This window comes from Pholis gunnellus (genome assembly GCF_910591455.1).
Source record: "Pholis gunnellus genome assembly, chromosome: 15".
Lineage (NCBI taxonomy): Eukaryota > Metazoa > Chordata > Actinopteri > Perciformes > Pholidae > Pholis > Pholis gunnellus.
In genome coordinates this window covers 22,047,944-22,069,602 of record NC_136542.1, presented here as the reverse complement: position 1 = coordinate 22,069,602, position 21,659 = coordinate 22,047,944, and the positions used below count along the sequence as shown (strand labels likewise).

Genomic DNA, 21,659 nt, shown 5'->3' with positions numbered 1-21,659 from the left:
ATGGGACGTCATCACACTTTAATACAATGTTTTAAGCCTGGCAACGTCCACATCCCAGATGTTACAAGACAACCAGTCAATACTCTTGACATTTTTGGACATGCCCCCGCTGCAAATAGAAAAGCCTTGACTAAATCAAAGGGGGGGAAATAACAGTAGTACACTGGTGAGTTGGTCACATTCAAAATAGCCTCTATGCTAACCAAGATTAACATAAATTAGTTAAAGTATGGGTTTTTCAGACAGTATATCTGTATTTTGTATTCCCCTTGGCATGCATAAGTATAACACATAACAGAAAGTCTACTGATTTGTCACTCACAACTCTTAACTGGCCCCCAGCTGGTAGGGATCACCAGTGACAACACAGCTGAGTGCATCGCTGAACCCCAGCTGCTTCTCTGTGGCCAGAGACACAGCTGGTGGAAAACAGCCCTCTTGTATTGTTTTGGATGGTATGTTTGGCTAACAGCTAACGGAACTACCAGTGCACAGACTGTGTACATCGCCGCCATTCAGCTGCAGCTACGAGGGCAATTGCCTGCGTACATAACTGCTTGTTTTGAAGTTTGAATAATTTAGTTTCAAGACGCCTTACTAGATTGGTGTCGGGGGGTGGTGGTGGGGGGTAAATAATTGTGGGTTGTATCCCTTCAATTTCACAATACAGTAGACACACCTGGCAGAAATCATCTGTTCTACTGAGTCCACCTTTCTAGTTTGAGGATGTCTGTATGTTGACACATTTTAATCAACTAATGATAATTAAATAGTTAATTCATTTATTTAGCTCTAAATTCAGTCAATTAATGGCTGTCCAGTTGAGGGAACAGAGCAAAACAACAACAAATCCACACAATACAATAGAGACCATTTCTGGAGTTTCCAGCATTGAGCCTGCCCCTATTCCCCACAGCAAAGTACTGTAGGAAGGATAAGTGGAAACATGTTGATGCTGTATCTAGAGAGGCCATCGAGGCTAACCCCAGGTCCCGGGCGCATACACACACGGACTGAGAAAGATGCTAAACACTGGGGAACTCCCAAAATGTTTAGTGCCTGCACGCATCACCGGACAAGTCTAGACCAGACAAATGATACATTAGGCACAAAGAAGGGGACAGAGGGGCAGACAAATAGTAGTATGAGGCGAGTAGAAAAGGGTATACTTAACCCTATCTTACAGTAAAAGACAGATTTAGTGTTCTCTGGCCTATGTGCTGGCTATATATAAGTCTATATCATTGAGGTATCACAAGAACCAATGTACTTTAAAGGTAAGTAGTAAAGTCTGTTCAATGACAGAGTTGTACTTAAATGCCTTGCATGTATTAAAATATTAAATAAATATAAGAGTAGGCTTATAACTGGGGGATAATGTAGCTGAAACATTCAAAAGATCATTCTGAAATTGTAATTATTATAATTTATAATAATAGATAACATATCGGAATGTTATTTGTAATTCACATTTTTTTTATTTGCCTCCCAGTCCAAACAACATTCATCAACTCATAAGCTGCCAGTGTTGTCCTGAAATCTTGCTAGCTAGCTTAGTTACTAGCATTTATTGCTAAAGGAAAAAGACCTGACAAACAGCTTCAAACGCACAGACACACACAAAAGCCGTATTTCCGTTCAAATGTCAAATCAAATTTTAAGCAAACTTTTGAAAAGTCTTGAAAAAAAATGTGTGTTTCAATCAACTAGTTTGGAATGAGAAAACTCAATCTAAAAATAAGTTTGATCATAAGTGGTCGCTAAAAGTATGCTTCACGCATGAATGTAATTCACCAGTAAAGAATAGAAGAGAAAGCAGTTGCAAACCGGAAAGAAAACAAGACGCCTTGGCCATCTACGATAGAAAAATGGAGAGGTCTTCCGAAATATGTTTCAATTGGGCAAGTTTTAATTGTTCTGGAAACGAAGGCAAACATTTGCACATTATAGAAATATCTGAGAAGACAGCAAAAACAGCTGATCAGTCATGTCAGTTAAATGTATGCAAAAACCACCTCACGCGAGCATCAAAACTGTGGAACTTTAATCAAATTCTGTCGCTTCCAAAGCTTCTCAAATACCTACACTATACCTTCAAAATGTTCATATATTTAAGTGAATGGGAACATGGCTAATGTTGCTGAGTGTTGTTGAACTATACTGACACACAATGCTGATAATAATAAAAATAAATATTGTATGTAATGGAATCATTCAAGATTTGAAAAACAAATGTAATTGTTATGGCATTAATGAAAGTAAGGAAATATATTAAGAAGTGCTATTTTTTTTTTTTGTTAACATTTGCCATAGAATGGTTTCTCATATCGTTTAATTTTGCAAAATTGCAATACCTTAACTCACTGAACATATGTGGGTGTGTCTCACAAATCACAAGAGGCAGACAATTTATGATTACATCAAAATCACAAAATGAAAAAAGCAAAAACAAGCAAAGCATCATAACTATCATATACAGACATGCTGCAGTGTGTATATACTGAATTAAATTATTATTATTATTACTTATTTTTTACTTCAAACAAAAATATAATTTAACAGAAATATTTGTATAGACAACATTTACTGAATTTGGGAAGAAAAAAATGACCTTGTTATGCAACATACATGTTCCACTCAGCCCGACCGCGGACCATTTGGTCGTCCATCCAGAAAGTTTAGCGTACAGAGTGTCGTACAATGCACTTTTCAGGAATGAATATAATGAATGTTATACACATGTTATATACCCAATTAAAGAAAAAAGTCTTGGCTACAAGATCATGTAAGCCATTTTTACATGCTCCAAACACAATTCTACACAACTAAAACAAACAACTATAATAATTACCAAAATATCAGTCATATTTCGCCTCCGGTCGGAGCTACCAAGAGAAAGCTACAAGCTAACACGGAAAACCGAGATACCAGAAAGCAAGCCAATTCTACACAGATTCCGGAGATATCTTCAATATTTCTCTCCGTGAAACAATGGGCTGCTGACTTACAGGTCCGCGAAGACACAGAGGAACTGGAGTCAGCCAAACTCCATGATGACAGAGACACACAGAGAGGGCTCAGAGAGGATTCTGGCTCTCAAAATAAAGCCAAACTGCTGTACGAGTGTTACCTTTATTATAACATCAAAACTATTAAAATTGACCTTGTAGTTGCAGAAATACACTCTTTTTAGTATGGGTATGCAATTTTCGAGCAGAGGCCTGAAAAATAGGGTTAGGGCTCATATTTAAGTGGTATTGCTCCCCACCTTCCTCTTATCTGGCCTCTGTCTTTGTCATTTCCTCCTATCTAATCATTTTTCCCAGCAACTTATGGGTAGATCTACTTTGTTGTATTCCTGTCACTAAGTTTGGTGAACACACATCTTGCCAAACTCCTCTCCACTGGGCTTTATCACAATTAGCCTGTTGTATTGCCTGGAATAGGGTGTGTTGCCGCTGATAAGCCATAGTGGAAACAGTGTGGAAATAGATAAGTAGCCACAAATAATGAACATTATAACCCCCTTAAAGATAGGATTTAAGCCAAGACGATATATCAGTTGATATTAGCAAAACTAGGTTTGAGGTAATTTAGACACAGCATTACGTAGTTTATCCATCATAGAGTGCTGACAAGGTAATTTTACACTGTAAAATATTCTGCTTAGTACGTTGGTCACAAAAATGACTGGCCCTCTATTTAATGAAGGGTGTAGCATGGGCCAAGAAAGAACCCATTACACTTTGGAATGGATCCGGATCACGGGGCAGATACACAATTAGTTTTTTACTTTCACTAACATTGCGAGATAGGGCATGGCCTTGGCAGACGTCTACGCTTTCCGAGTGCGCTTCTAGTTCTGACATGTTTCACCACCACGTTTAGTAATTAGCGCAAATATCACACCACCAGACTACAGACTGTAGCCATGGCCCTGCTGACACCTACTACTATTGTTATTATTAACATTATTAACCCCATTACCGATACCATTAACGCACATTACTGACTTTGCTTCTTCCCCGGAGTCTTGGTGCTTTCTCTCCTCACAGGTTTCCATGGATCGTGGTTATATCTGGACCCTGGTCCTTCTTCCCGCCATGGCCCTGCTGACTCCCACTGCTAATATCACTTTTATTATTACTCACATTTCTTTTTTTATTACCGATACAATCAATGCACATTATTGACCTTGCTTCTTCACCAGAGTCTCTGTGCTTTCTCGCCTCACAGGTTCCTGTGGATCCGGGTTATACCTGGACCTGGTCTTGCCTCCCGCCGTGGTTCTGTCATATACATTGAATGTGTTGTAATTCTGTTATGCTGTTCATTCCGTACACATGAAATCTATTGCATTTCTGTCCATCCTGGGAGAGAGATCCCTCCTCTGTTGCTCTCCCACAGGTCTCTTCCTCTTTTCTCCCCGTTAAAGGGGTTTTTGGGGGAGTTTTTCCTGTTCTGATGTGAGGGTTCCGGGACAGAGGATGTCACATGTGTACAAATTGTAAAGCCCTGTGAGGCAAATTTGTAATTTGTGATTTTGGGCTATACAAAAATTAAATTGAATTGAATCTCCTTCATACACTGTTAATACTTTGCGATTGCTCCGATCAATATCTCTTCATAACCATGTCACAATCATGACATCACGTCCTTTTTCTCAAAACGAAATTTCCAAACCACTTAATGTACAGGCTTTTTGCCACATTTTCAACTGTGGCCATTCGCAAGACGTATAAAACCTTTTCTATTTAGATAAGGTTGGACGACATTTTGTACTAGTTTCAGGCATTTCCTGGCCTTGAAGGGCTGTTGTATTAGACGGTAAGTCCTTACAGGAAACTGAGTTGGACTAACCTGGGCTACCCTGCACTAAGCCTAGACTGCGACAGTCCAACATCATTCATTTAGTTCCCATGGTAAAATTAACATTGCATGATCTATACTATTTCAAACTTTACAGTCTCTACATGATGTTCACCACAGTTAAGTAATCCCTCACACGCTGTCTTTTAACTGCTGACTGGAACCAATTAAATCTTTACTTTAGAGAGCTATAAATGTGTCAGAGTGGTTAAGTAATGATTAAAGTTCCAATTCAAGATTTATTTCCGTTTTAAAAAGGAACAATGGCTCCCTCTCTGCCCAAAATAAACCCATTAGATCGGCAGATGCCTTTCCGCAAGCCCTACCAGCATTAGATTCATCAAGCTAGAGCGAGGGTTAAGATGAGTGGTCAGTTAAAAACAAGTCTTATATATCAAAACAATCTGAGGTAGGGGGCTGCCCGGGTGGCCAATTAGCCACGATCTCAATGCCATTTAGCCTGCATTTGCACTTACAGTGAACCCTTGCACCATAGCAACAATGCAACAGTGAACCTCAATAAATTCATGGCAGACTTTTCTCATATTCTACGGCTCATGGAACTGTTCTGCAATAAAAAGGTATATTTGAGGGACATGTGGCCTCTCGTCATTCAGCTGGGGTATTAAAGTCTTTTCCATACTTATGCATTGTGGTTGAAATGTTTACTGGGCTTTTCCTAATAATCACTTCATCATCAAGGTTTGAGGATTTATTGTTGTTGCAGTATTTCATGTTCTTTGTTTGAGGCAGGAGTGTGTTGTACCTGAAGGTAATCTCTGCAAACAAATTCTGCAGTCATTTGCAGAATTTGTAGGCCATTGACACAAGCTTTTGGTATTGAAACCGTTTTGGTTTTCGGCAGGTAAATGGCAAAAGACGCAGAATGCACTGGCCGAAATGCAATCTGAGAACCAACCGGCTATCGTCTCACAATGATTTAGCTTTGTATCCGTTTAAAACCAGTTTGTAAACTGGATACTTCTTAAACAATCTAGTCACATACATGTTGTCTTTCAACTCCAACACCAGCCTCGCACCTTAAGTTGCTGATTGGACTGTAAACAATGAGCAGCGTATCCATTGGCTACACTGGAGCCCCAGAAATATAGCTCCTCCCCCCCCAGAGGCTTATCGCTGTCAGACCGATAGACGATGGGTGATGATGAGATCGGCTTGAAGGTACACCAGACCAATGTCCTGTAGTTCATATTTACTGATAATAACTACATTACTGGGATACACAAAACTAATTTATTACTCTAATCATTACATTCAAAAGTCTTTTTATATTTAGAATTAACACAGTTTTCCACTTATGGGAATTATAGCAAACTGCTGGTAAGTCACATGTGGTAATTAAAGCTAAAGATAACATATCCTCTGAATTGATTACATCGACAGCTCTCAGTCTCCCCTTTGGGAGCCGAGCTAATGTTAAAAAATTCACAGACTGACCGATTAAGCAGCTGCTGGAGATCTTGATAATGTGATATAATTAAAAAGTTTCCGACTATTGTTTATCATCTGCTAGCCTCAGCTGTTGGTCAGCACTCAGCAGATATCTAACTACAAGGTGTAAGACTGGAAAAGGACATTCACGGGCAGCTAACACAAGACTGTTACTGACCGCCATTCTTACTAACTCCAAATTATACAGAGTGGCATACAACTCCCAAAAAACCCTATTTGGCAGAGCTGTATTCCATATTTTTACAGTATATAATTGAAATGTTAAAAAAACACATTTGTATGCTATACTGAATTTTTTAATCTCTCCTATAACTATAAAATATGGCAATACTACATTTTTTTAACTAAACGGACAAAGAGTTAAGAGGAGTCCTCCTCCTCCCGGTAGTGGTTCCTCTTGATTATATGTATCTATCTGACCATGGCTTGCAATTCACCTTACCCAGATAACGATTTCATTTTGTAGTTTGGCTAACAAATAACTAAGAAATGTTGATGCGGCTTACACAAAATCTAATATATGAGAACTTTCAAACAGCTTTGATCTGGCTCAAACCCAAACATGCTGAAAGTCAAAACTTAACAGAAACTTAAAAATAACATTTCCAATATGGACACTATGACTGTGGATGTATCATATTTAAGTCCTGTCATTTTTTACATTTCTGTCTAAACAGAAGCATGGATAACTAACCTACTCGAGGCCTGGTGACAGCAGGGAAAAACAACGGGTCCAAACAGAGCAGCTAATGATACCCTTGGCCGGCTGTAAACAAGAGCTGTGTGTTGCTGAGACATCAAGAATTCCACCAGCCACTGACAGAGGACCTAAAATTAGCCTAATGTTTACCCCCGATGGACAGCAAAGTCTAGAAACATATTGCTTGTGAGGGCCAAAACTGAAGAGTACTTACTTCCTATGGATTTGATCTATTAACAGCCTTTTCATCACCTGTAGCACACAATAACATTCTTATTGTCATTAATCAGCAGAATTATTGTATCAATACACTTTGTCCCTTTGTTATGAAAAGATTCTTTCTAAGTCCACACTGCCAGTGCTGATGGTAAGCATTTCTCAGGGGATATGGGGGAAATGAAGGACTTGCTGGGAACTGAGCATTTTTAAGAGTTAGAGGGGGTTGTACTTACTGAAAATGTACAGGAAAAAAAGGAGTGCGTAGGAGAGGAGGATCTCAGGCTGAGAGACAGATGGAGGAGGATTATGAGAGCATGAACAGCAAAACATGTCGAGAATATGAGGAAAATAAACATGCGTCTGGGCGGCCGAGCACTGGCTCAGCAGAGGTACTTCCCCTTATGTGCACAGCTGGATTTTGCGAGACGGTGAGCAATACTCCCCTCTCTTCTCCCAGACTCTGACACAAGCAGGGGAATTTAGCTTCTACGTGCCAGGCGGCTTCAAAAATAGCACTGGATAACTGCATGGTAGTAACTTAACAACAAGGAAGTGCTCAATAGACTGCAGATCTCTGCCGAGGCCTAATAATCTCCCTAGTGTACACTGTACTGATTCGATAACAGCCAATGGACATTCATTTCCTAGTCAATATTACGCAAGGCATTTTATTTGATTGGTTTAGAGCCAAGTGGCAACCCCCTGGTCTGAAAAGTGGCGCCAATGCAAAAGTGCCTCAAACTTGCATTCTGTCTCATGGCCATCAGGCCATCTCCTCTGATTGAGAAAATGACTCTACTTCTCTCTTGATTTATTACCTCAGTAAACATTGTAAACATGAGTTTATGGTCTCAAGCTCTAGTTTCAAGTCTTCTTCAATACAGCATGATGTTCATTTAGTAAATGATGGTCCATTTAGAGTCATATAGACAATAAAGCAGTGTACGCTTTAGGGCGTTGTTCAGTGTTCTGTTGTAGTAAAAGACACTAAGGAGTCAGCACAATGTTTTTACTGGTAAGTACACTTTGTTTTAAGCATGTTTTTGATTCCAAAAAATCAAGATGGTGACAGCCGAAATGCCAAACGCAAGGCTTCGAAAAGGTAGTCCACAAACCAAAGGGTGATGTCACAGTGTTCAATTATTTTTATACAGTCTATGTTTAGATGTAATAGGATACAAATGTTTAGTTTAGCCTAGTAACCCCAGGAATTATGTACAAATTGAAAAATTCTGCACCAAATGGTTTGAGTTCAATGCCAACATTCAATACCAATACAGGAAGTTGGGTGCCCTATATGTTGAGAAGCAGAAGTAAGGGTGTAGAGGTCTGGGTGGTGGATGGACGTGTACCACAACAGACTTTCATGCAGGACACGGGAGTTCGAGTCTGTCACAGACTTGTGTTTTAGTTGTCTGACCCTAACAGAATATAAGCAATATTATACTTGCCTATCTTTCCCTAACCTTAGCCATACCATAGTTGCCATGTGCAGATATTGCACGTTCAAACATATGGGTGAAGGGATAATTTGTGACAACTTAACAGCTTTTGCACACACTCAATTGTATGTTTATATATATATATATATATATATATATATATATATGTCACGTATCAATCACTATGGCAGATTTCTTGTATGTGTAACGTACTTGACAATAAACCGTTTCTGATTATGATTTCCATAGATGTCTATGTCTGATACACACATGTTTTTTTTCTATTATTTTCTTGTGCATGTGTATTTACAAATTATTATTTTTTTACATTTAATGCTTTCTTTTATTATAGGGGTTTATTATCAGTAACATCTGTCATCACTATTTTACTTGAACGTTGAAGTACATTTGCATTGCATTTTTCCTTTTCCACTTATTTTCCAAATACATTTTTTCATATGAATTTTTTCACGCACAAATGAAAAATCTTTGTGTCCAACAATTGCACTGTAAATTAGGAATCATGTGTTTTTCAATAAAACAAAAATGTCTCTGAATTCAACTATACAATAACAAATCATGACACCAAACCTTTGCTGAGCTGCATATCAGTCTTCAGATTCAGTTACAGAGATGGTTGCAAAAACATTTAGTCTGTTTAGTGATACTTTAAACCATTGTAACCTGTAGATCTTTGCAAAATCAGAATAGATCATTGAGATGCCATTCAGTTAGCTTAGCTCCCACAGACTCCACCAAGTAAATAAAACTGCCTTTTATCACTAATTGGAAACAAGTTCTTTTATCACTAACATTCAAGCTTCTGTGACAGATTTCTACATTTGGGCAGACAGAGATGCACATTTTGTTGTTGCTACGTTTGACTTAAAATGGAGTATAAAGTATTGAGAGGAACCTAAGTGCCCGACAAGAAAGAGCATACAAAAATAAATGAAAGGTTTATTATGCTGGAGATGTGTTATTCCTAGATTTTAGAATACCTCTGTTAAGTAACCCATTTGTAAAATGACCAGAATATGTAAAGTATTCCTTTCTACCGTTGAAAAAATAAATAGCAGGATCTGACCATTAAAGTAATTGTTAAGGATTGCAAATTAAGTGTTATTACAAAATGCATGCACATTATCTGTAACCGACGGTCATGTCGTAACCACTTTTTGTGGTGTGGCAGCTTGTAATACCATACAAACATTAAAACCACACCCCATTTGAAACTAGACAGTGCTGATGCAATCAGTCCTAGAAAACCAGTTATCATACTAGACATACAATTATTTAAGTCTAGATACTTTTATATCAACATTTTCTGGTTAAAGTTAAAAGTTATGTCAACATTGGAAACAAGTTCTTTGGAAACAAAGATCTTAATGTTAAAAAAGTTATACAAACTAAGATTCTATAAGATCCTGCCCTGCAGGTACATTTCCTGGAAGCATTAACCATGATGTTAATGACAATCATACAAGTGCTGGTTCACATGCATGTCAGTGTTGTAGTCCAGACCACCTGAACCGAGACATTACCAAGTGTATTAAAACTGACACAAGACCAGACCAGACCAGTGCGAGTCCCATACTGCATGACGCACTTAAATGTGGAACATACAAAACACACCTTTAAACTAATCTGAAAGATCCACTTTCCCATTAAAAAAAAATAATGAAGATTCCTATTCATTCAGTGCCATGTACATTGTATATGTGTGAATGTATAAGTGTACCATGTGAAATGATAAAATAATCAAAAGGCATTGCAAGAGGTGAATTGTATGTGGGGGGAAGTTCCATTTGTTTTCTATGAGCTTTCAAAGTAATGATGTTAACAAATAAATCAGACAATGCACAGGCACTTTAGTGATATCCCCTAACTTGAAATAAAAGAGTTCTCTTTGACTCAAGACCGATCTCGAGTTCTACAACACTGATGCATGTCCTACACAAACTAGTACAGTCCCTTCATCCTGTTTAGGCTAGCTTGCCAGAGAATCATGGCTTCACAGAGATAATCAGGTGTGCAGATAACTAGTAAGTCAAAACAGAGTTTATGGCATAATTAAATACAACAGAATCTCGCATTCTGCTGCAGTAAACTGCATACTATTTTGGATGCCCAGTTATTGGCTGCATGCTCAAGGACCTCCGACTCAAACCTTTTCTTTTATTGCCTGTTTTCTACTGCCTGCCGACTCCTCACACACCACTCTGAACCTAGTGATAACAAAAGCTGAGTGCGTCGCTGACCCCTGTCTCCTACTCTGCGCCTAGAGACACAGTCGAGGTATAACAGTTTGCGATGTGTCTGGCCAATAGCTAACGAAATGAATTGTGTTTGGCTAACAGCTAACGGAACTACCAGTACTGCTGCGTACCTTATCGGCTGTTGCTTTGCGGCTCACTTTTATTGTTGGGGACGGTGTGTTTGGCTAACCACTTACGGCTAACAGAACTACCAGTGCACACACTGCTGCACCTCGGCCATTGACTGCATACATCGCCACTTGTTTAGAAGTTTGAACAAGGTGTGTTTTATGACGCTTTACAGCCCATTGGTAGCGTACATCACTGATAGTTAGTTGGCTCACTTGTATTGTTTTGTAAGGAGGTTTGGCTGACTGCTAACAGCTAACGGAGCTACCAGTACACACACTGTACCTTGCCACAACTCAGCTGCTGCTAAGCGACCAGAAAGCTTGGTGAGTATAATTTAGTTTTTGGCAAAACTGTATGACATGTCTTGTACGACAACCTGGTCGCCATAGCAGTCATAGTATCGCGCCGGAAAAGGGACAAAAATGAGCGTATCCACCCATGTCGTGTTTCATGTCATGTTTCCATCGCTGCCGATCAGAGCTGGCGCGGATAAACACCCGTGACTACAAGTGTCATTTGTCTCGGGAATGAATGCTGATTGTAACCTTTCCCACTGAAGACAAAAGCCAGATGTCAGAGGTTTTTTTTGTCCAGTGGGAAAGCGGCTTAAGTGTGTATGAGGCACTGCTTCAACTCCCTCCGGCTACTGGGATCAGTGAAGTTATGATCGGCAATTTGACGCATCTGTCTGACATTTAGGACCACATAAGAGAACCATGCAATGTGGCAAATGAATGAAAAGATCTGGCTTTTAACTAGTAGAAAAGAACAAAAACAAATCATGTGGTAAATTTGTTTTTCTTGTGCAAAAGAGTAGTCAAATAAAACATATACATTCAATGTAAAATAAACCACATTTCTAATTAAGAAAGAAAAAAAACTTGCAATTAATGATTCTCACACGAGCGTAGATACTCACTGGTAGTTCTGAGGGTTCAGGGAGAAACTCGGCATCCTCTCCAAAAATAAAATCTGGTGGCAATTCTGGATACTGTGCATTGAATATGATATCCCCTGGGAGGAAAGAAGGAAAAAATGATCAGCTGATTGAAGATTGATATGGAGGACATGAATTCAAAAAGTTGACTTTGCTTGCATGTCATTTTGTGCTATAAGATGACCTCAAAGTCTCAATGGATCAACCTAACTTTGAACTGATATGAGCTCATTTTCATATATTTGCACCCTCTGCAAAAAGAAACTCCATCTTTACATGTCATTTTGTGTCTAACTGAGCCCTAAAATGTCAACAAGTGAAAATATGTGTCATTTACTTCTTATATTAACGTGGCAATCTGCGTTATTCCATCTAGTTTCAAGATATGGAAACTGCAGAGGGAACTCTTTGACATTATGTTAACCTGGACAGTCTTCAATCTGAATTTGACATGTAATAACTTCTTAAGGCGGCTGGTTTTTTGTTGCTGCGGCTGCTGTACCTACAGTAATGAGCAAACTAGACATTTACCATTGAAACCACTCAAATCCTGCCAAACAGGTCCGTCTTGGAAAGATAATTGCAGATACTTTTAAAATAGCACACAATAAGCGATGCAAAAATCAAATATGGTTTTAGTTTTTTTTTTCTGATCTGAAAGGAGTGAAACCAAAAGGTGCTAAAATGTTACACAAGCCTATTATTGTGCAGCAAGACTGTTCTGTTCCGCTTTTTTGCTGCTCCAGCCACAGCAAGAAGCACACACATGGAAGTGTTTTTTTTTTAGAAAGGAGTCAAACGAGGAGACGAGAGGAACGGCTTGTAAATCTGTTTGAAACCACTGGCAGTCTGTCAGAGATGTGCTGGCACGGCTCCAGAGGGAAAATGGAGGTCTTAAAAGTGCAACCTTTACAGGTTACATGGACTTTTAAACACCGCTTTGTTCATACAGACGGCGAAGAAAAGTATAGTCTGGCCGCTACATGCCGTGCCTTTCTCAAAGTCTCGCTTCTATTTCAGCAAGACTTTATCATTTTTATTGAGGTCATAAGGGCTTAATACGAACAGCAACAAAGGCCACAAATGGTAGTTTAGCAGTGGCAGTCACAGCGGTGAAGTGGGAGGGGCTGGGCTCGCATTAATAGCACTTAGCTCTGTTCCGAGTGCACCGTGCCTTTTTGCACACACAGACTGGCACCAACCTGCGGCCCAGCATCCCTGATTAAACAAACGTTCTTCCTCAGGCCACAGCACAGGAAGGTACAGCGACTAGTGCAACAGCTGCAGAGACGTCACATGCCACTGGCCTGGTTTTGGTAGTTTTTCTGGTCCGGTTTCAGGTTTCTTCCCCAACTACGATAGATACATACTATACTCTAATGGAAGGGTAAAGAAAGGGTTCCATCACAATATACATGTAAAACCCTAATTTCACACAAGATAAGATAGAACTTTATTAGTCCCAGAGGAAATTATTGTGCCAGAGATTGATCAAAGATTCCAACAAATATATATAAATATGTATGAACAATAGAGTGATACAAAAATAGATTAGCATATATAAATATAGCAAAAACTATTTAACAAAAATAGAAAAAGCAAACAACAGCAACAAAAGATTTGAACCAGTGCTTATTACAAACTAAAATACAAAAGTAATATTGTGCGTAATGTTGACAATGATATTGAAAAGTAATAAAAAAGTTATATTGCACATGATTTAGATATTTTGTTCTCAGTGTCCGATGTTCACAGAAGTACTTCTTGCATTATTCCTGTGCTGCGTATTCTTAAACCTTACATCTACACGTGTCTAGAGTTCAGCTACAACATCTCGACAGAGGTCACAACCATTTCTGCCCGGACAGATTTTTTTAGCAGATTTTGCAAAATAAGCAAAGCATACTTCCCTTTTGCTAAACTTTTTTTTTTTCACCAAGCAGGGCCACAATTACTTTATAGACAGCCAAAGGAAACATCATACAGATACTCCCAAACTGCAGACACAAGCCCCATCAACTGCAACATATTTTTATTTATATTTATTATCTTGACCTGCACATTAACAGGCTTCCTTTTTCAAACCCACTGAAATGAGAAGACATCTGTTTAAAGAACTTTCTGTAATTCACCAGCCACGAAAAGCCTCTTTTACCAATTTAGCTGACAGATCTGACTTGCATCGCCAAATTGTGTGATTGACGAGGGTGAGAATATTAGTTGCAGATGATGGAGTTCTGATAAATGATGACGCGTGATCTAACGGGTGCATTTACTTAGATAATTATGGATTTTTAAAAGCCTTGATATAAAACATTATTTCGTCTTCATCAGCTCAAAACATTGATCTCATGAGGGTTCCTTTCAAAGCTTGCATGCAGAACTTTTGTCTCCCCGCTTTGGTAAGTGAGAGTATAATTGCACAAACACCGCAGACGTATGTCTGCTGGTGAGCTCGCCGAATAGTGTTCGTCCTCACCGTGAAACGTTTTCTGTTTTCGCCTGAACGGACAGTTTATTTTTTCTTTCATCTTGAGCATCCACAGAAACCTGTCTTACCACCATTCTCCTATGCTGCTCCGACACTATGGTCTCTCTCCACTTCCTGCCCTCTTTAGCTCTGGCTGATTGAAAGCGCATCACCTGCGTGCCAGTACGAAAAAGTCACCGCAGAAATTCAGAGAGCTTGTCCGAGGCGGCGATAGGGGTAATCAGCATTGCGTGAACTCGTTCGGCGAGTGCTCGAATGTAACGGATGTTCATTGAGCTTCAAGTTTAGACCTTTTTGCGGAACGCAAGCACATATAATCACTGGACAAACACACACTCTTTTAAATACCCTGGACTTAAAACTGGATCGGTGACAAACCTATTGCCTGTGTGAAAGTCGACAGGCGATAACTGATCTTTTCAGCACATGTGTGTACATACAGGCCCGACATGGGTCTTGTAAGTCACCATAATTCCCAAAAACACTAAGTAGAAACCATTCAAAACCATGATTATAATCACTTAACTTTTTTTTGATGTTGCCCATTGGGCACTTTAGGACGAACGCTCAGACGGCAGAGTCTCTGATGTGAGAGAGCCTTCCAGTAGAAGTTCGACAAAGGCATGTTTACTGGTATCATTTTACAGATTAAGCGTCACCATAATAACAAACCTATTGGGGTTTTTTTGTACTTGAAGGATTCCTGTGGTTTCGGTCTGATTCCTTGCTTATAAAACTGCTAAATATTCCTATGGTGTCGTTCTGTTAATTGTGCCTTTTGTTCAAGTGATAGAGTGTTTACATGGTGTTTGTCATTGGCAACCCTCTTTCTGGTCAACTTACGGTCTTTACGGTCAGTATATTTCCACTGTCTTCATTTAACCTCTGTGCATAATTCTGGACTGATTATTTAAAACGTCTTTTAAAAAGTGTCCTGAACGTGTTGGCTTCAATTAACCACTTGGGTTGGAGACCTGAAACCACCCGTCGTCTTCAAAGTGGACCTCTCGAAATTAATCAAGGTTGGATTGAAATGTTTTCTCTGAAATCAAATTAATTCAGCACTGGCTGTTTTCTTTTTTTCAAAGTGCATGCACATTGCTCGTCTAGACAATGAATCAATTAACCTGAGCACAGTGGGAAAGCTGCAAATTGAAATGCTGTTAGCACTTACATGTTATAGAACAAACAAATGGAATCAAAATGAACTAAATTGTTCAGTCAGCCACAGTTCCTTAATTTGTGTTTGCTGTAAATTAATCTGGGAACATATTGAAGGATCAAGACTATTCAAGACTGAAAAGCCTTAGTTGACCCCTCGTTCTTCTTCTTCTACTACTACTTATTTGTAGTTTCTCTCCCAAAACTATTTTCACAAAAGCCAACAATAAACGATATCTTTCAAAGACCATACTCTTCAGTATATAGTATGTGTGCCTGGGAGAAAGAGCTGCTAGTGCTCGTGTCAGCTCCTCTCTCTCTCCGGTGCCCATCTGGGTCTAATCCACTTTAAGGTTCTACACCGGATTCATCTCTCCACATTAAAGTTTTACCCGTAGTAGACAACAAATGCGACCGCTGTGCACAATCCCCAGCTGACCAGAAGCACATGTTCTGGTCATGCCCTAAATTGATACGTTTCTGGTGCTCCTTTTGTGAAATGGCCTCTGAAGTCATTGGGGTTGGAGGTCCTACCTGGTGTAGCTATTTTTGGAGGGCCCGAGTTAGATGAACCCTCCACATTGAGGCGGCTTTGTATAATTGCTTTTGGTTCTCCTCCCCGTTGCAGAAGGATATTACCTCTTTGGAAGTCCCCTGCACCCCCTTCATCATCATTCCTTATGCAGGACATGATTCATTTTTCCAGTTCCTTAAAGTGGAAAAAAAAAAATCTAATTTGCCCAGAAATTTTACTCTACCTGGCAGCTCCTCTCATCTTATTATGACCAACTACCAGTGCTTCACTATGATTAAGACCGCTCGTATTATTTGTATTATATGTTCTAACTTTAATTGGATGCTATGTATTGTTGTATACTATTATACTTATGGAATATATGGGACTTCATTTTCTCCAACTGTTAAAATGTAAAGTATGACTTGTGCAAACAGAAATGACGACTAACAATTCATTTGTAAATGGTGCTTTGTACTCGATGTCCCCGAGGTTTGTACTTCGTGTTTGGATCATTGAGTATTTGATGTTAACTTCTCCAACCTATTTTATTTGTAATTTATATTTGAGTTTTTCTGTTAAATAATGGTTATTTCTGTCATTAATACTTATATATTCATATTTTTCTTTTACCTTTTTGCATTGGCAATAGGTGAGGGTTGGGTGAGAGAACGGGCTGGGGTCACATCTCACATATTCCTATGTTTTTTGTACACCTAACGTTTCTTCCAATAACATGTTATAGATAAAAAGCCAACAATACCAACAACTCTTCAACAGAGGATTAGTGAGTATTCAACCAACATCCGAGACTAAACTGATCAGATTCAATGACTCATTTACTCACATTTCAGGGTCTCTCCAGCGTAAGGGATGTGAAGTTTGAAGCGATCACAGCAGGGACCAGGGGTCAGAGATGTACAGCTGAACATGGGAGTTAATGGAAACAGCAAAAGACAATCAATGTAACAGTCTGAGAACAGTGAGCATCAGAAAGTTTAATGATTGATTTAAAGCACATCGTATTTCTGACTGTGATGCTGCAAACTTAAAATCGTGTTCTCAACAGCGACAAACTGCACCACTTTTTCTTTTTCATGTCAAACCCTTTTCTATACAGGAGTCACTTTTAGAACTCAAGCTGCCTGAAATGTCAGCTGGCTGTCATGTTCCTCCAATAATGCCACGTTCACTTTATATGAGAATAACGTGGAGCTAAGCGATGGAAAAAATGTATCGACCTAAACTTGTTAATGCGTTTTGCTTTTCCAAATCAACTTCTCGACCTTACGTTTTAAAAGGATTTAGGTTATGCCCATTTCTTTTCTCCCAATCAACCAGCATGCACCTTGTGGGGGGTTACATTAGTGTGATTTTAGATTTTTTGTAATATGAAATCATGAATAATAAAATGTGGTGTGCTGCTGAGACGTTTGTAGTGAGAAGTATAGAGAACATTTTTTTTTTTTTTTTAATGCATGTGAATTCAGGAAATCTAAGGAATCCAGTTCTGTACAAAAAACTATTTTTGGGTATTTTGTATTTATCTTATAATTTGTATTTATGTCATTAATGTTTTAACCTTTGGTTAGGCAATGGAGGTGGAATAAAAAAAAAATGTAAACGATGCAAAGACTGCACCATTTTCCTCCGGGATTGACAACAGCATACATAGTGATACCAGAATTCTCTTACTAGTTTGTCATCAATAGCAACCGTCACTATTAAAACCAAACTTCATCACCTGTAGTTTTTGAAAGGCAAATCATTCAAAAAGCACATTTGATTACAAAGACCAAATTCCATTGAATGATGAGGGTCAACACAACAGGAAGGGACTGTACAGAGCTTTCTTTACATCTTCAGCCACCATCCTGTAAGTGTGATGGATCAAATAAGAAAAAAGATCTGTGATGTTGTTGTAGAAAATATGTATAAGATAATATCTAGTTCTTTCATTTCAAAAAGGGAAAGGTAGACGGCTGTGTAGACAAAAACATAAAAACTCAAGGAGCATTCTGGTACGATGATTAAACTGAGGAAGTTGTTTTTGGAGCAAAGGAGGAACGATTAAAACTCCATGCTCAGCTTCAATCTGCAATATTTAAAATCACAAACCTATTATCACCTTAAGAATATATCAAGGATTAAAGGATTTATGTCTCAGCATGATTTGGAAAAACTTGACTCAACCACTGTAACTTGTCTTTACAGGTTTCCCTAAAAGAAAATCAATGAGACAGCTGCAGCTGATTCAGAAGCTGCTGCTGGAGTCCTCACTAAGATCAAGGAAGTGATAACCTCACTTCAGTACTGCCGTCTTTGCACTGGCTTCCTGTCTGTCAAAGAATTAATTTCACAATAGCACAGTTGCTTTTTAAGCACTGAATGGTTTAGGGTTTAAATACATTTCTGATGTTCAGTTGCAGACCTGTCAGGTCGTCTGGGACAGGTCTTGACACAAACTTTGGAACAAACTCCAAGAAAAGTGCAGGACCACTGCAACTCTCACTTCTTTTCAGTCGAGGCTGTAGACGTTTCTGTTTGCCGCTGCCTTTTATTAAATCATTTCTGACACTGCACTGTAACTTAGATGTGTGTATTTTATACCCGACTTATTCTATTTTAGCTTAAAACATTTTTTCTTGTATCATTTGAAAACAGCATCGCTGCACTGCACAAGTTAGGGCTACTGAAAGGACACCGCTGTGTTTGTTTCACATGTGTAACCCATGGTCCAAAACTGCTCCTCACCCAGTTTTGAGGTCCGTGACACGGAGACAGTTCGTCGAGTCGAGTCCCACACGGCCATTCCGCACAACGCTGGACAGCAAGGGCCGCAGCTCGGGTGAGATCCGTTGCAGTGCAACCTCAGGCGACATGTTGTTCATTGTATCCACTGTTGAGGAGATACAGCAACAGTTCAGGGAAATGCTTTACGTTGCATTTTATAATTAGAAAACATGTATTGGTACTGGAGATTTAGAGGACCCAAGCTAACATATCATGTAACGTTAACGTAGGTCATCTTAAGCTGTCATGTCAGAATTGAAAGTTACTGTAGATGCTCGCCAGCTTGGTATCGTTAGCCGTTGTTAGCTTACCACGGAATAGAGCGTCAAAATGACACAATTTGAGCAACTAGCTTAGTCAAAAAAATAATCTATTCATTAGTGTCCATTTAGATACAACATGCGGTGTTAATTAGAGTACCTGAAAGAGCTGAAAATCATACAATTTAAGCATAAACTCCAATGTTTACTTCATGCTCTCAAAATTTCCGGTACATGTTGTTTGGGTCCTTTTGATAGACTCGCACTTAGCCGTCTGTAATAATGCCTGTTGACACAGTGAGTGTTTTCACTCCCTGCGCCACATTTTCCGGTTATATATATATATAATAAACAATGTTTCTTTTGATATAATTATAAATAAACAATTATAAGCAATAATACATTTGTATTCCATTGATTTAGTGTAAGCAATTGATCTGGCAACACCTGTGACGTTAGGCAGCTGTCATATTGCACTTTGACCGTCACTTGTCTGCTGGGTGTTGTGTTAACTGGTTTTACTGCTGCAAGAACACTTTTGAATGTAAGGTAATTTTTTGTGTCGCATTTCTCAACAACAGTTTGTCTCAACACAATAGATTTGACTTTAGTGTTCGTATTAAGCGGGGTCATTCTACTGTACTCCACAGTGTTCTTCATCTCTACAGTTGAAAATGATGTTTCACACGTAACGTTAAGTAAATGAGTTGCTGACAGTTATCTTAATATTTCCTTTTTTGTGGTATTGTGAAGTATATCTGACAGCTATACGTACTTTCTTGGCAAATAAGGATTTGTGTGCACACTGTACAACAATAATACTACAAGTTTGAACTCCACTTTATCAGTAGTAAGACTATTAACACAAAAAATGGATTACATCACACTCACCTGTTGTTCATACAAAGTATTTTTTATTTACAATACTTTAGTAATCACCCATTTTAATAGCCCACATATGTGAGGAAGTACCTACTCAAGCACTTTAACTACTTACGTTTGTGTACGCTTGTATACATACTCATATATGAGTAAAAGTTTATATTACGTAAATCCTAATGAATTAATTTTCCCCTTAAACCCTGTGTTTCTATTGTTATATTTCCCTTCCTTGTAATTATACAGAAGGGTTAATTGATTTAATCCAAAATAAATCACACATTTTATGTGTATGACTACCAGAATCCTGAAAAATTTTGAAAATATATGCCTAAATATATTACAGACATTAGGGGTGGGTGGCTGTTTGGCATTTATGTTCTTGTATGTGTCATTAAAAAACTAAAATATAGACACATTCAAGGTGTCATTTCACATGACACCTTGAATGTGTTTGTCTTGTACAAAAAGAACAAATTGTACCTGGAAAAAATCTAAACGTGAAATGAGTACAAAGACATAGAATTTATATCAATGCGTGCAGCAAGACCAGTGGTGTTTCCACAGGAGGGCAATGGGGCTGATTCACAACAGGGAAATTCCACCGTCGTGGGGGTGATTAAAAATATGTAACAATACCCGTGGATGATGAAGTATCCATTGGAAACAGCAATCGTAAAATATGTAGAGCTGGCTATCATCCAACAATTACCGGTGTACTTCATTCAATGACCCGAGGGGTCGTCTTATTGGTTCAACATTCTGCTACAGTTGTCTTTTGAGTATTCTGAAAGGGTTAGGAGAATACGACAATGTGAATAAAAGAGCCTTTGGAAACTTAAGTGTGTGTGCGTTTGGGTGGACTGAGTATATAAGGAGTATTTCTGTGATTATAGCCATTACCTAAGCTCCGTCTACTTCTTTTTTCATATCATTGTAATAACAATCATTATCCAGCCTAACCAGACATAGGCAAAATATGTAATCTTACATATTTTTTTTAAATGGCTCCAACAACAAACTTTTCTTGTGGATTTTGCTTATGGCTCAGTCTAAATTGTTTAACCCACCGTGCGCAACTTTGATTAGCATTCAGACTAAATTGTTTCAAACACATGAATGCAGCCTTTTGAGAGCACGCTTTGTTAATTCCCCCCAAAAATGCGAGCGTCAACTCTTTAATCATCTCCTAATTCATGCATTCGTATTCATTAAGGTCTGTGTGTACAAACACGTATTCAGGTTGGTCTGCTTGATCCTGAATCCAGCCTCAAATTCAACAAGAGAGGGAGAATTGTAAGAGGGCCCCTTGCTGATTTCAAGTGGTTGGACAATGCAGATCCCATAATATTCTCCTCGAGTGGAGACGCCGAGGGTTTTCTGGGCGAGCTTTTCATGCCTGCTGAGGGAAGACAATATGCTGCGAGATGTGGGAAGAGAATTGAGCCATCCTGCAGCCAGCGGCCAGGCTTTCCAAGTCCTCCACTGCCTCGGCAGAGATTTGAGGAGATTAACACACTAGCATTAGCTG

The 21,659-nt window shown here is 38.9% G+C and overlaps 2 protein-coding genes across 4 annotated transcripts in view; one reads left to right on the top strand and one right to left on the bottom strand.

Annotated features, from left to right (window-relative positions):
- babam2 (BRISC and BRCA1 A complex member 2) overlaps positions 1-19,505 on the bottom strand; it is an 88,018-nt gene extending 68,513 nt beyond the window's left edge. Inside the window, exons 1-4 of one of the 2 annotated variants that reach the window (XM_079175106.1) lie at positions 19,410-19,505; positions 18,951-19,095; positions 17,044-17,120; positions 12,013-12,107 (exon numbers count right to left, since the gene is read on the bottom strand). In XM_079175106.1, the coding sequence (XP_079031232.1) occupies positions 12,013-12,107; positions 17,044-17,120; positions 18,951-19,087 (309 nt within the window). In that variant the 5' untranslated portion in view covers positions 19,088-19,095; positions 19,410-19,505. The remainder of the gene's footprint in view (positions 1-12,012; positions 12,108-17,043; positions 17,121-18,950; positions 19,096-19,409) is intronic. The other variant, XM_079175107.1, reaches the window with a different exon arrangement.
- Positions 19,506-19,755: 250 nt separating this feature from the next.
- The window catches only part of rbks (ribokinase), a gene marked incomplete at its 3' end in the record, with an annotated part of 34,214 nt that continues 32,310 nt past the window's right edge, over positions 19,756-21,659 (top strand). The window contains exon 1 of one of the 2 annotated variants that reach the window (XM_079174170.1): positions 19,756-19,793. Of the gene's footprint in view, positions 19,799-21,659 lie in introns of both variants that reach the window. The other variant, XM_079174171.1, reaches the window with a different exon arrangement.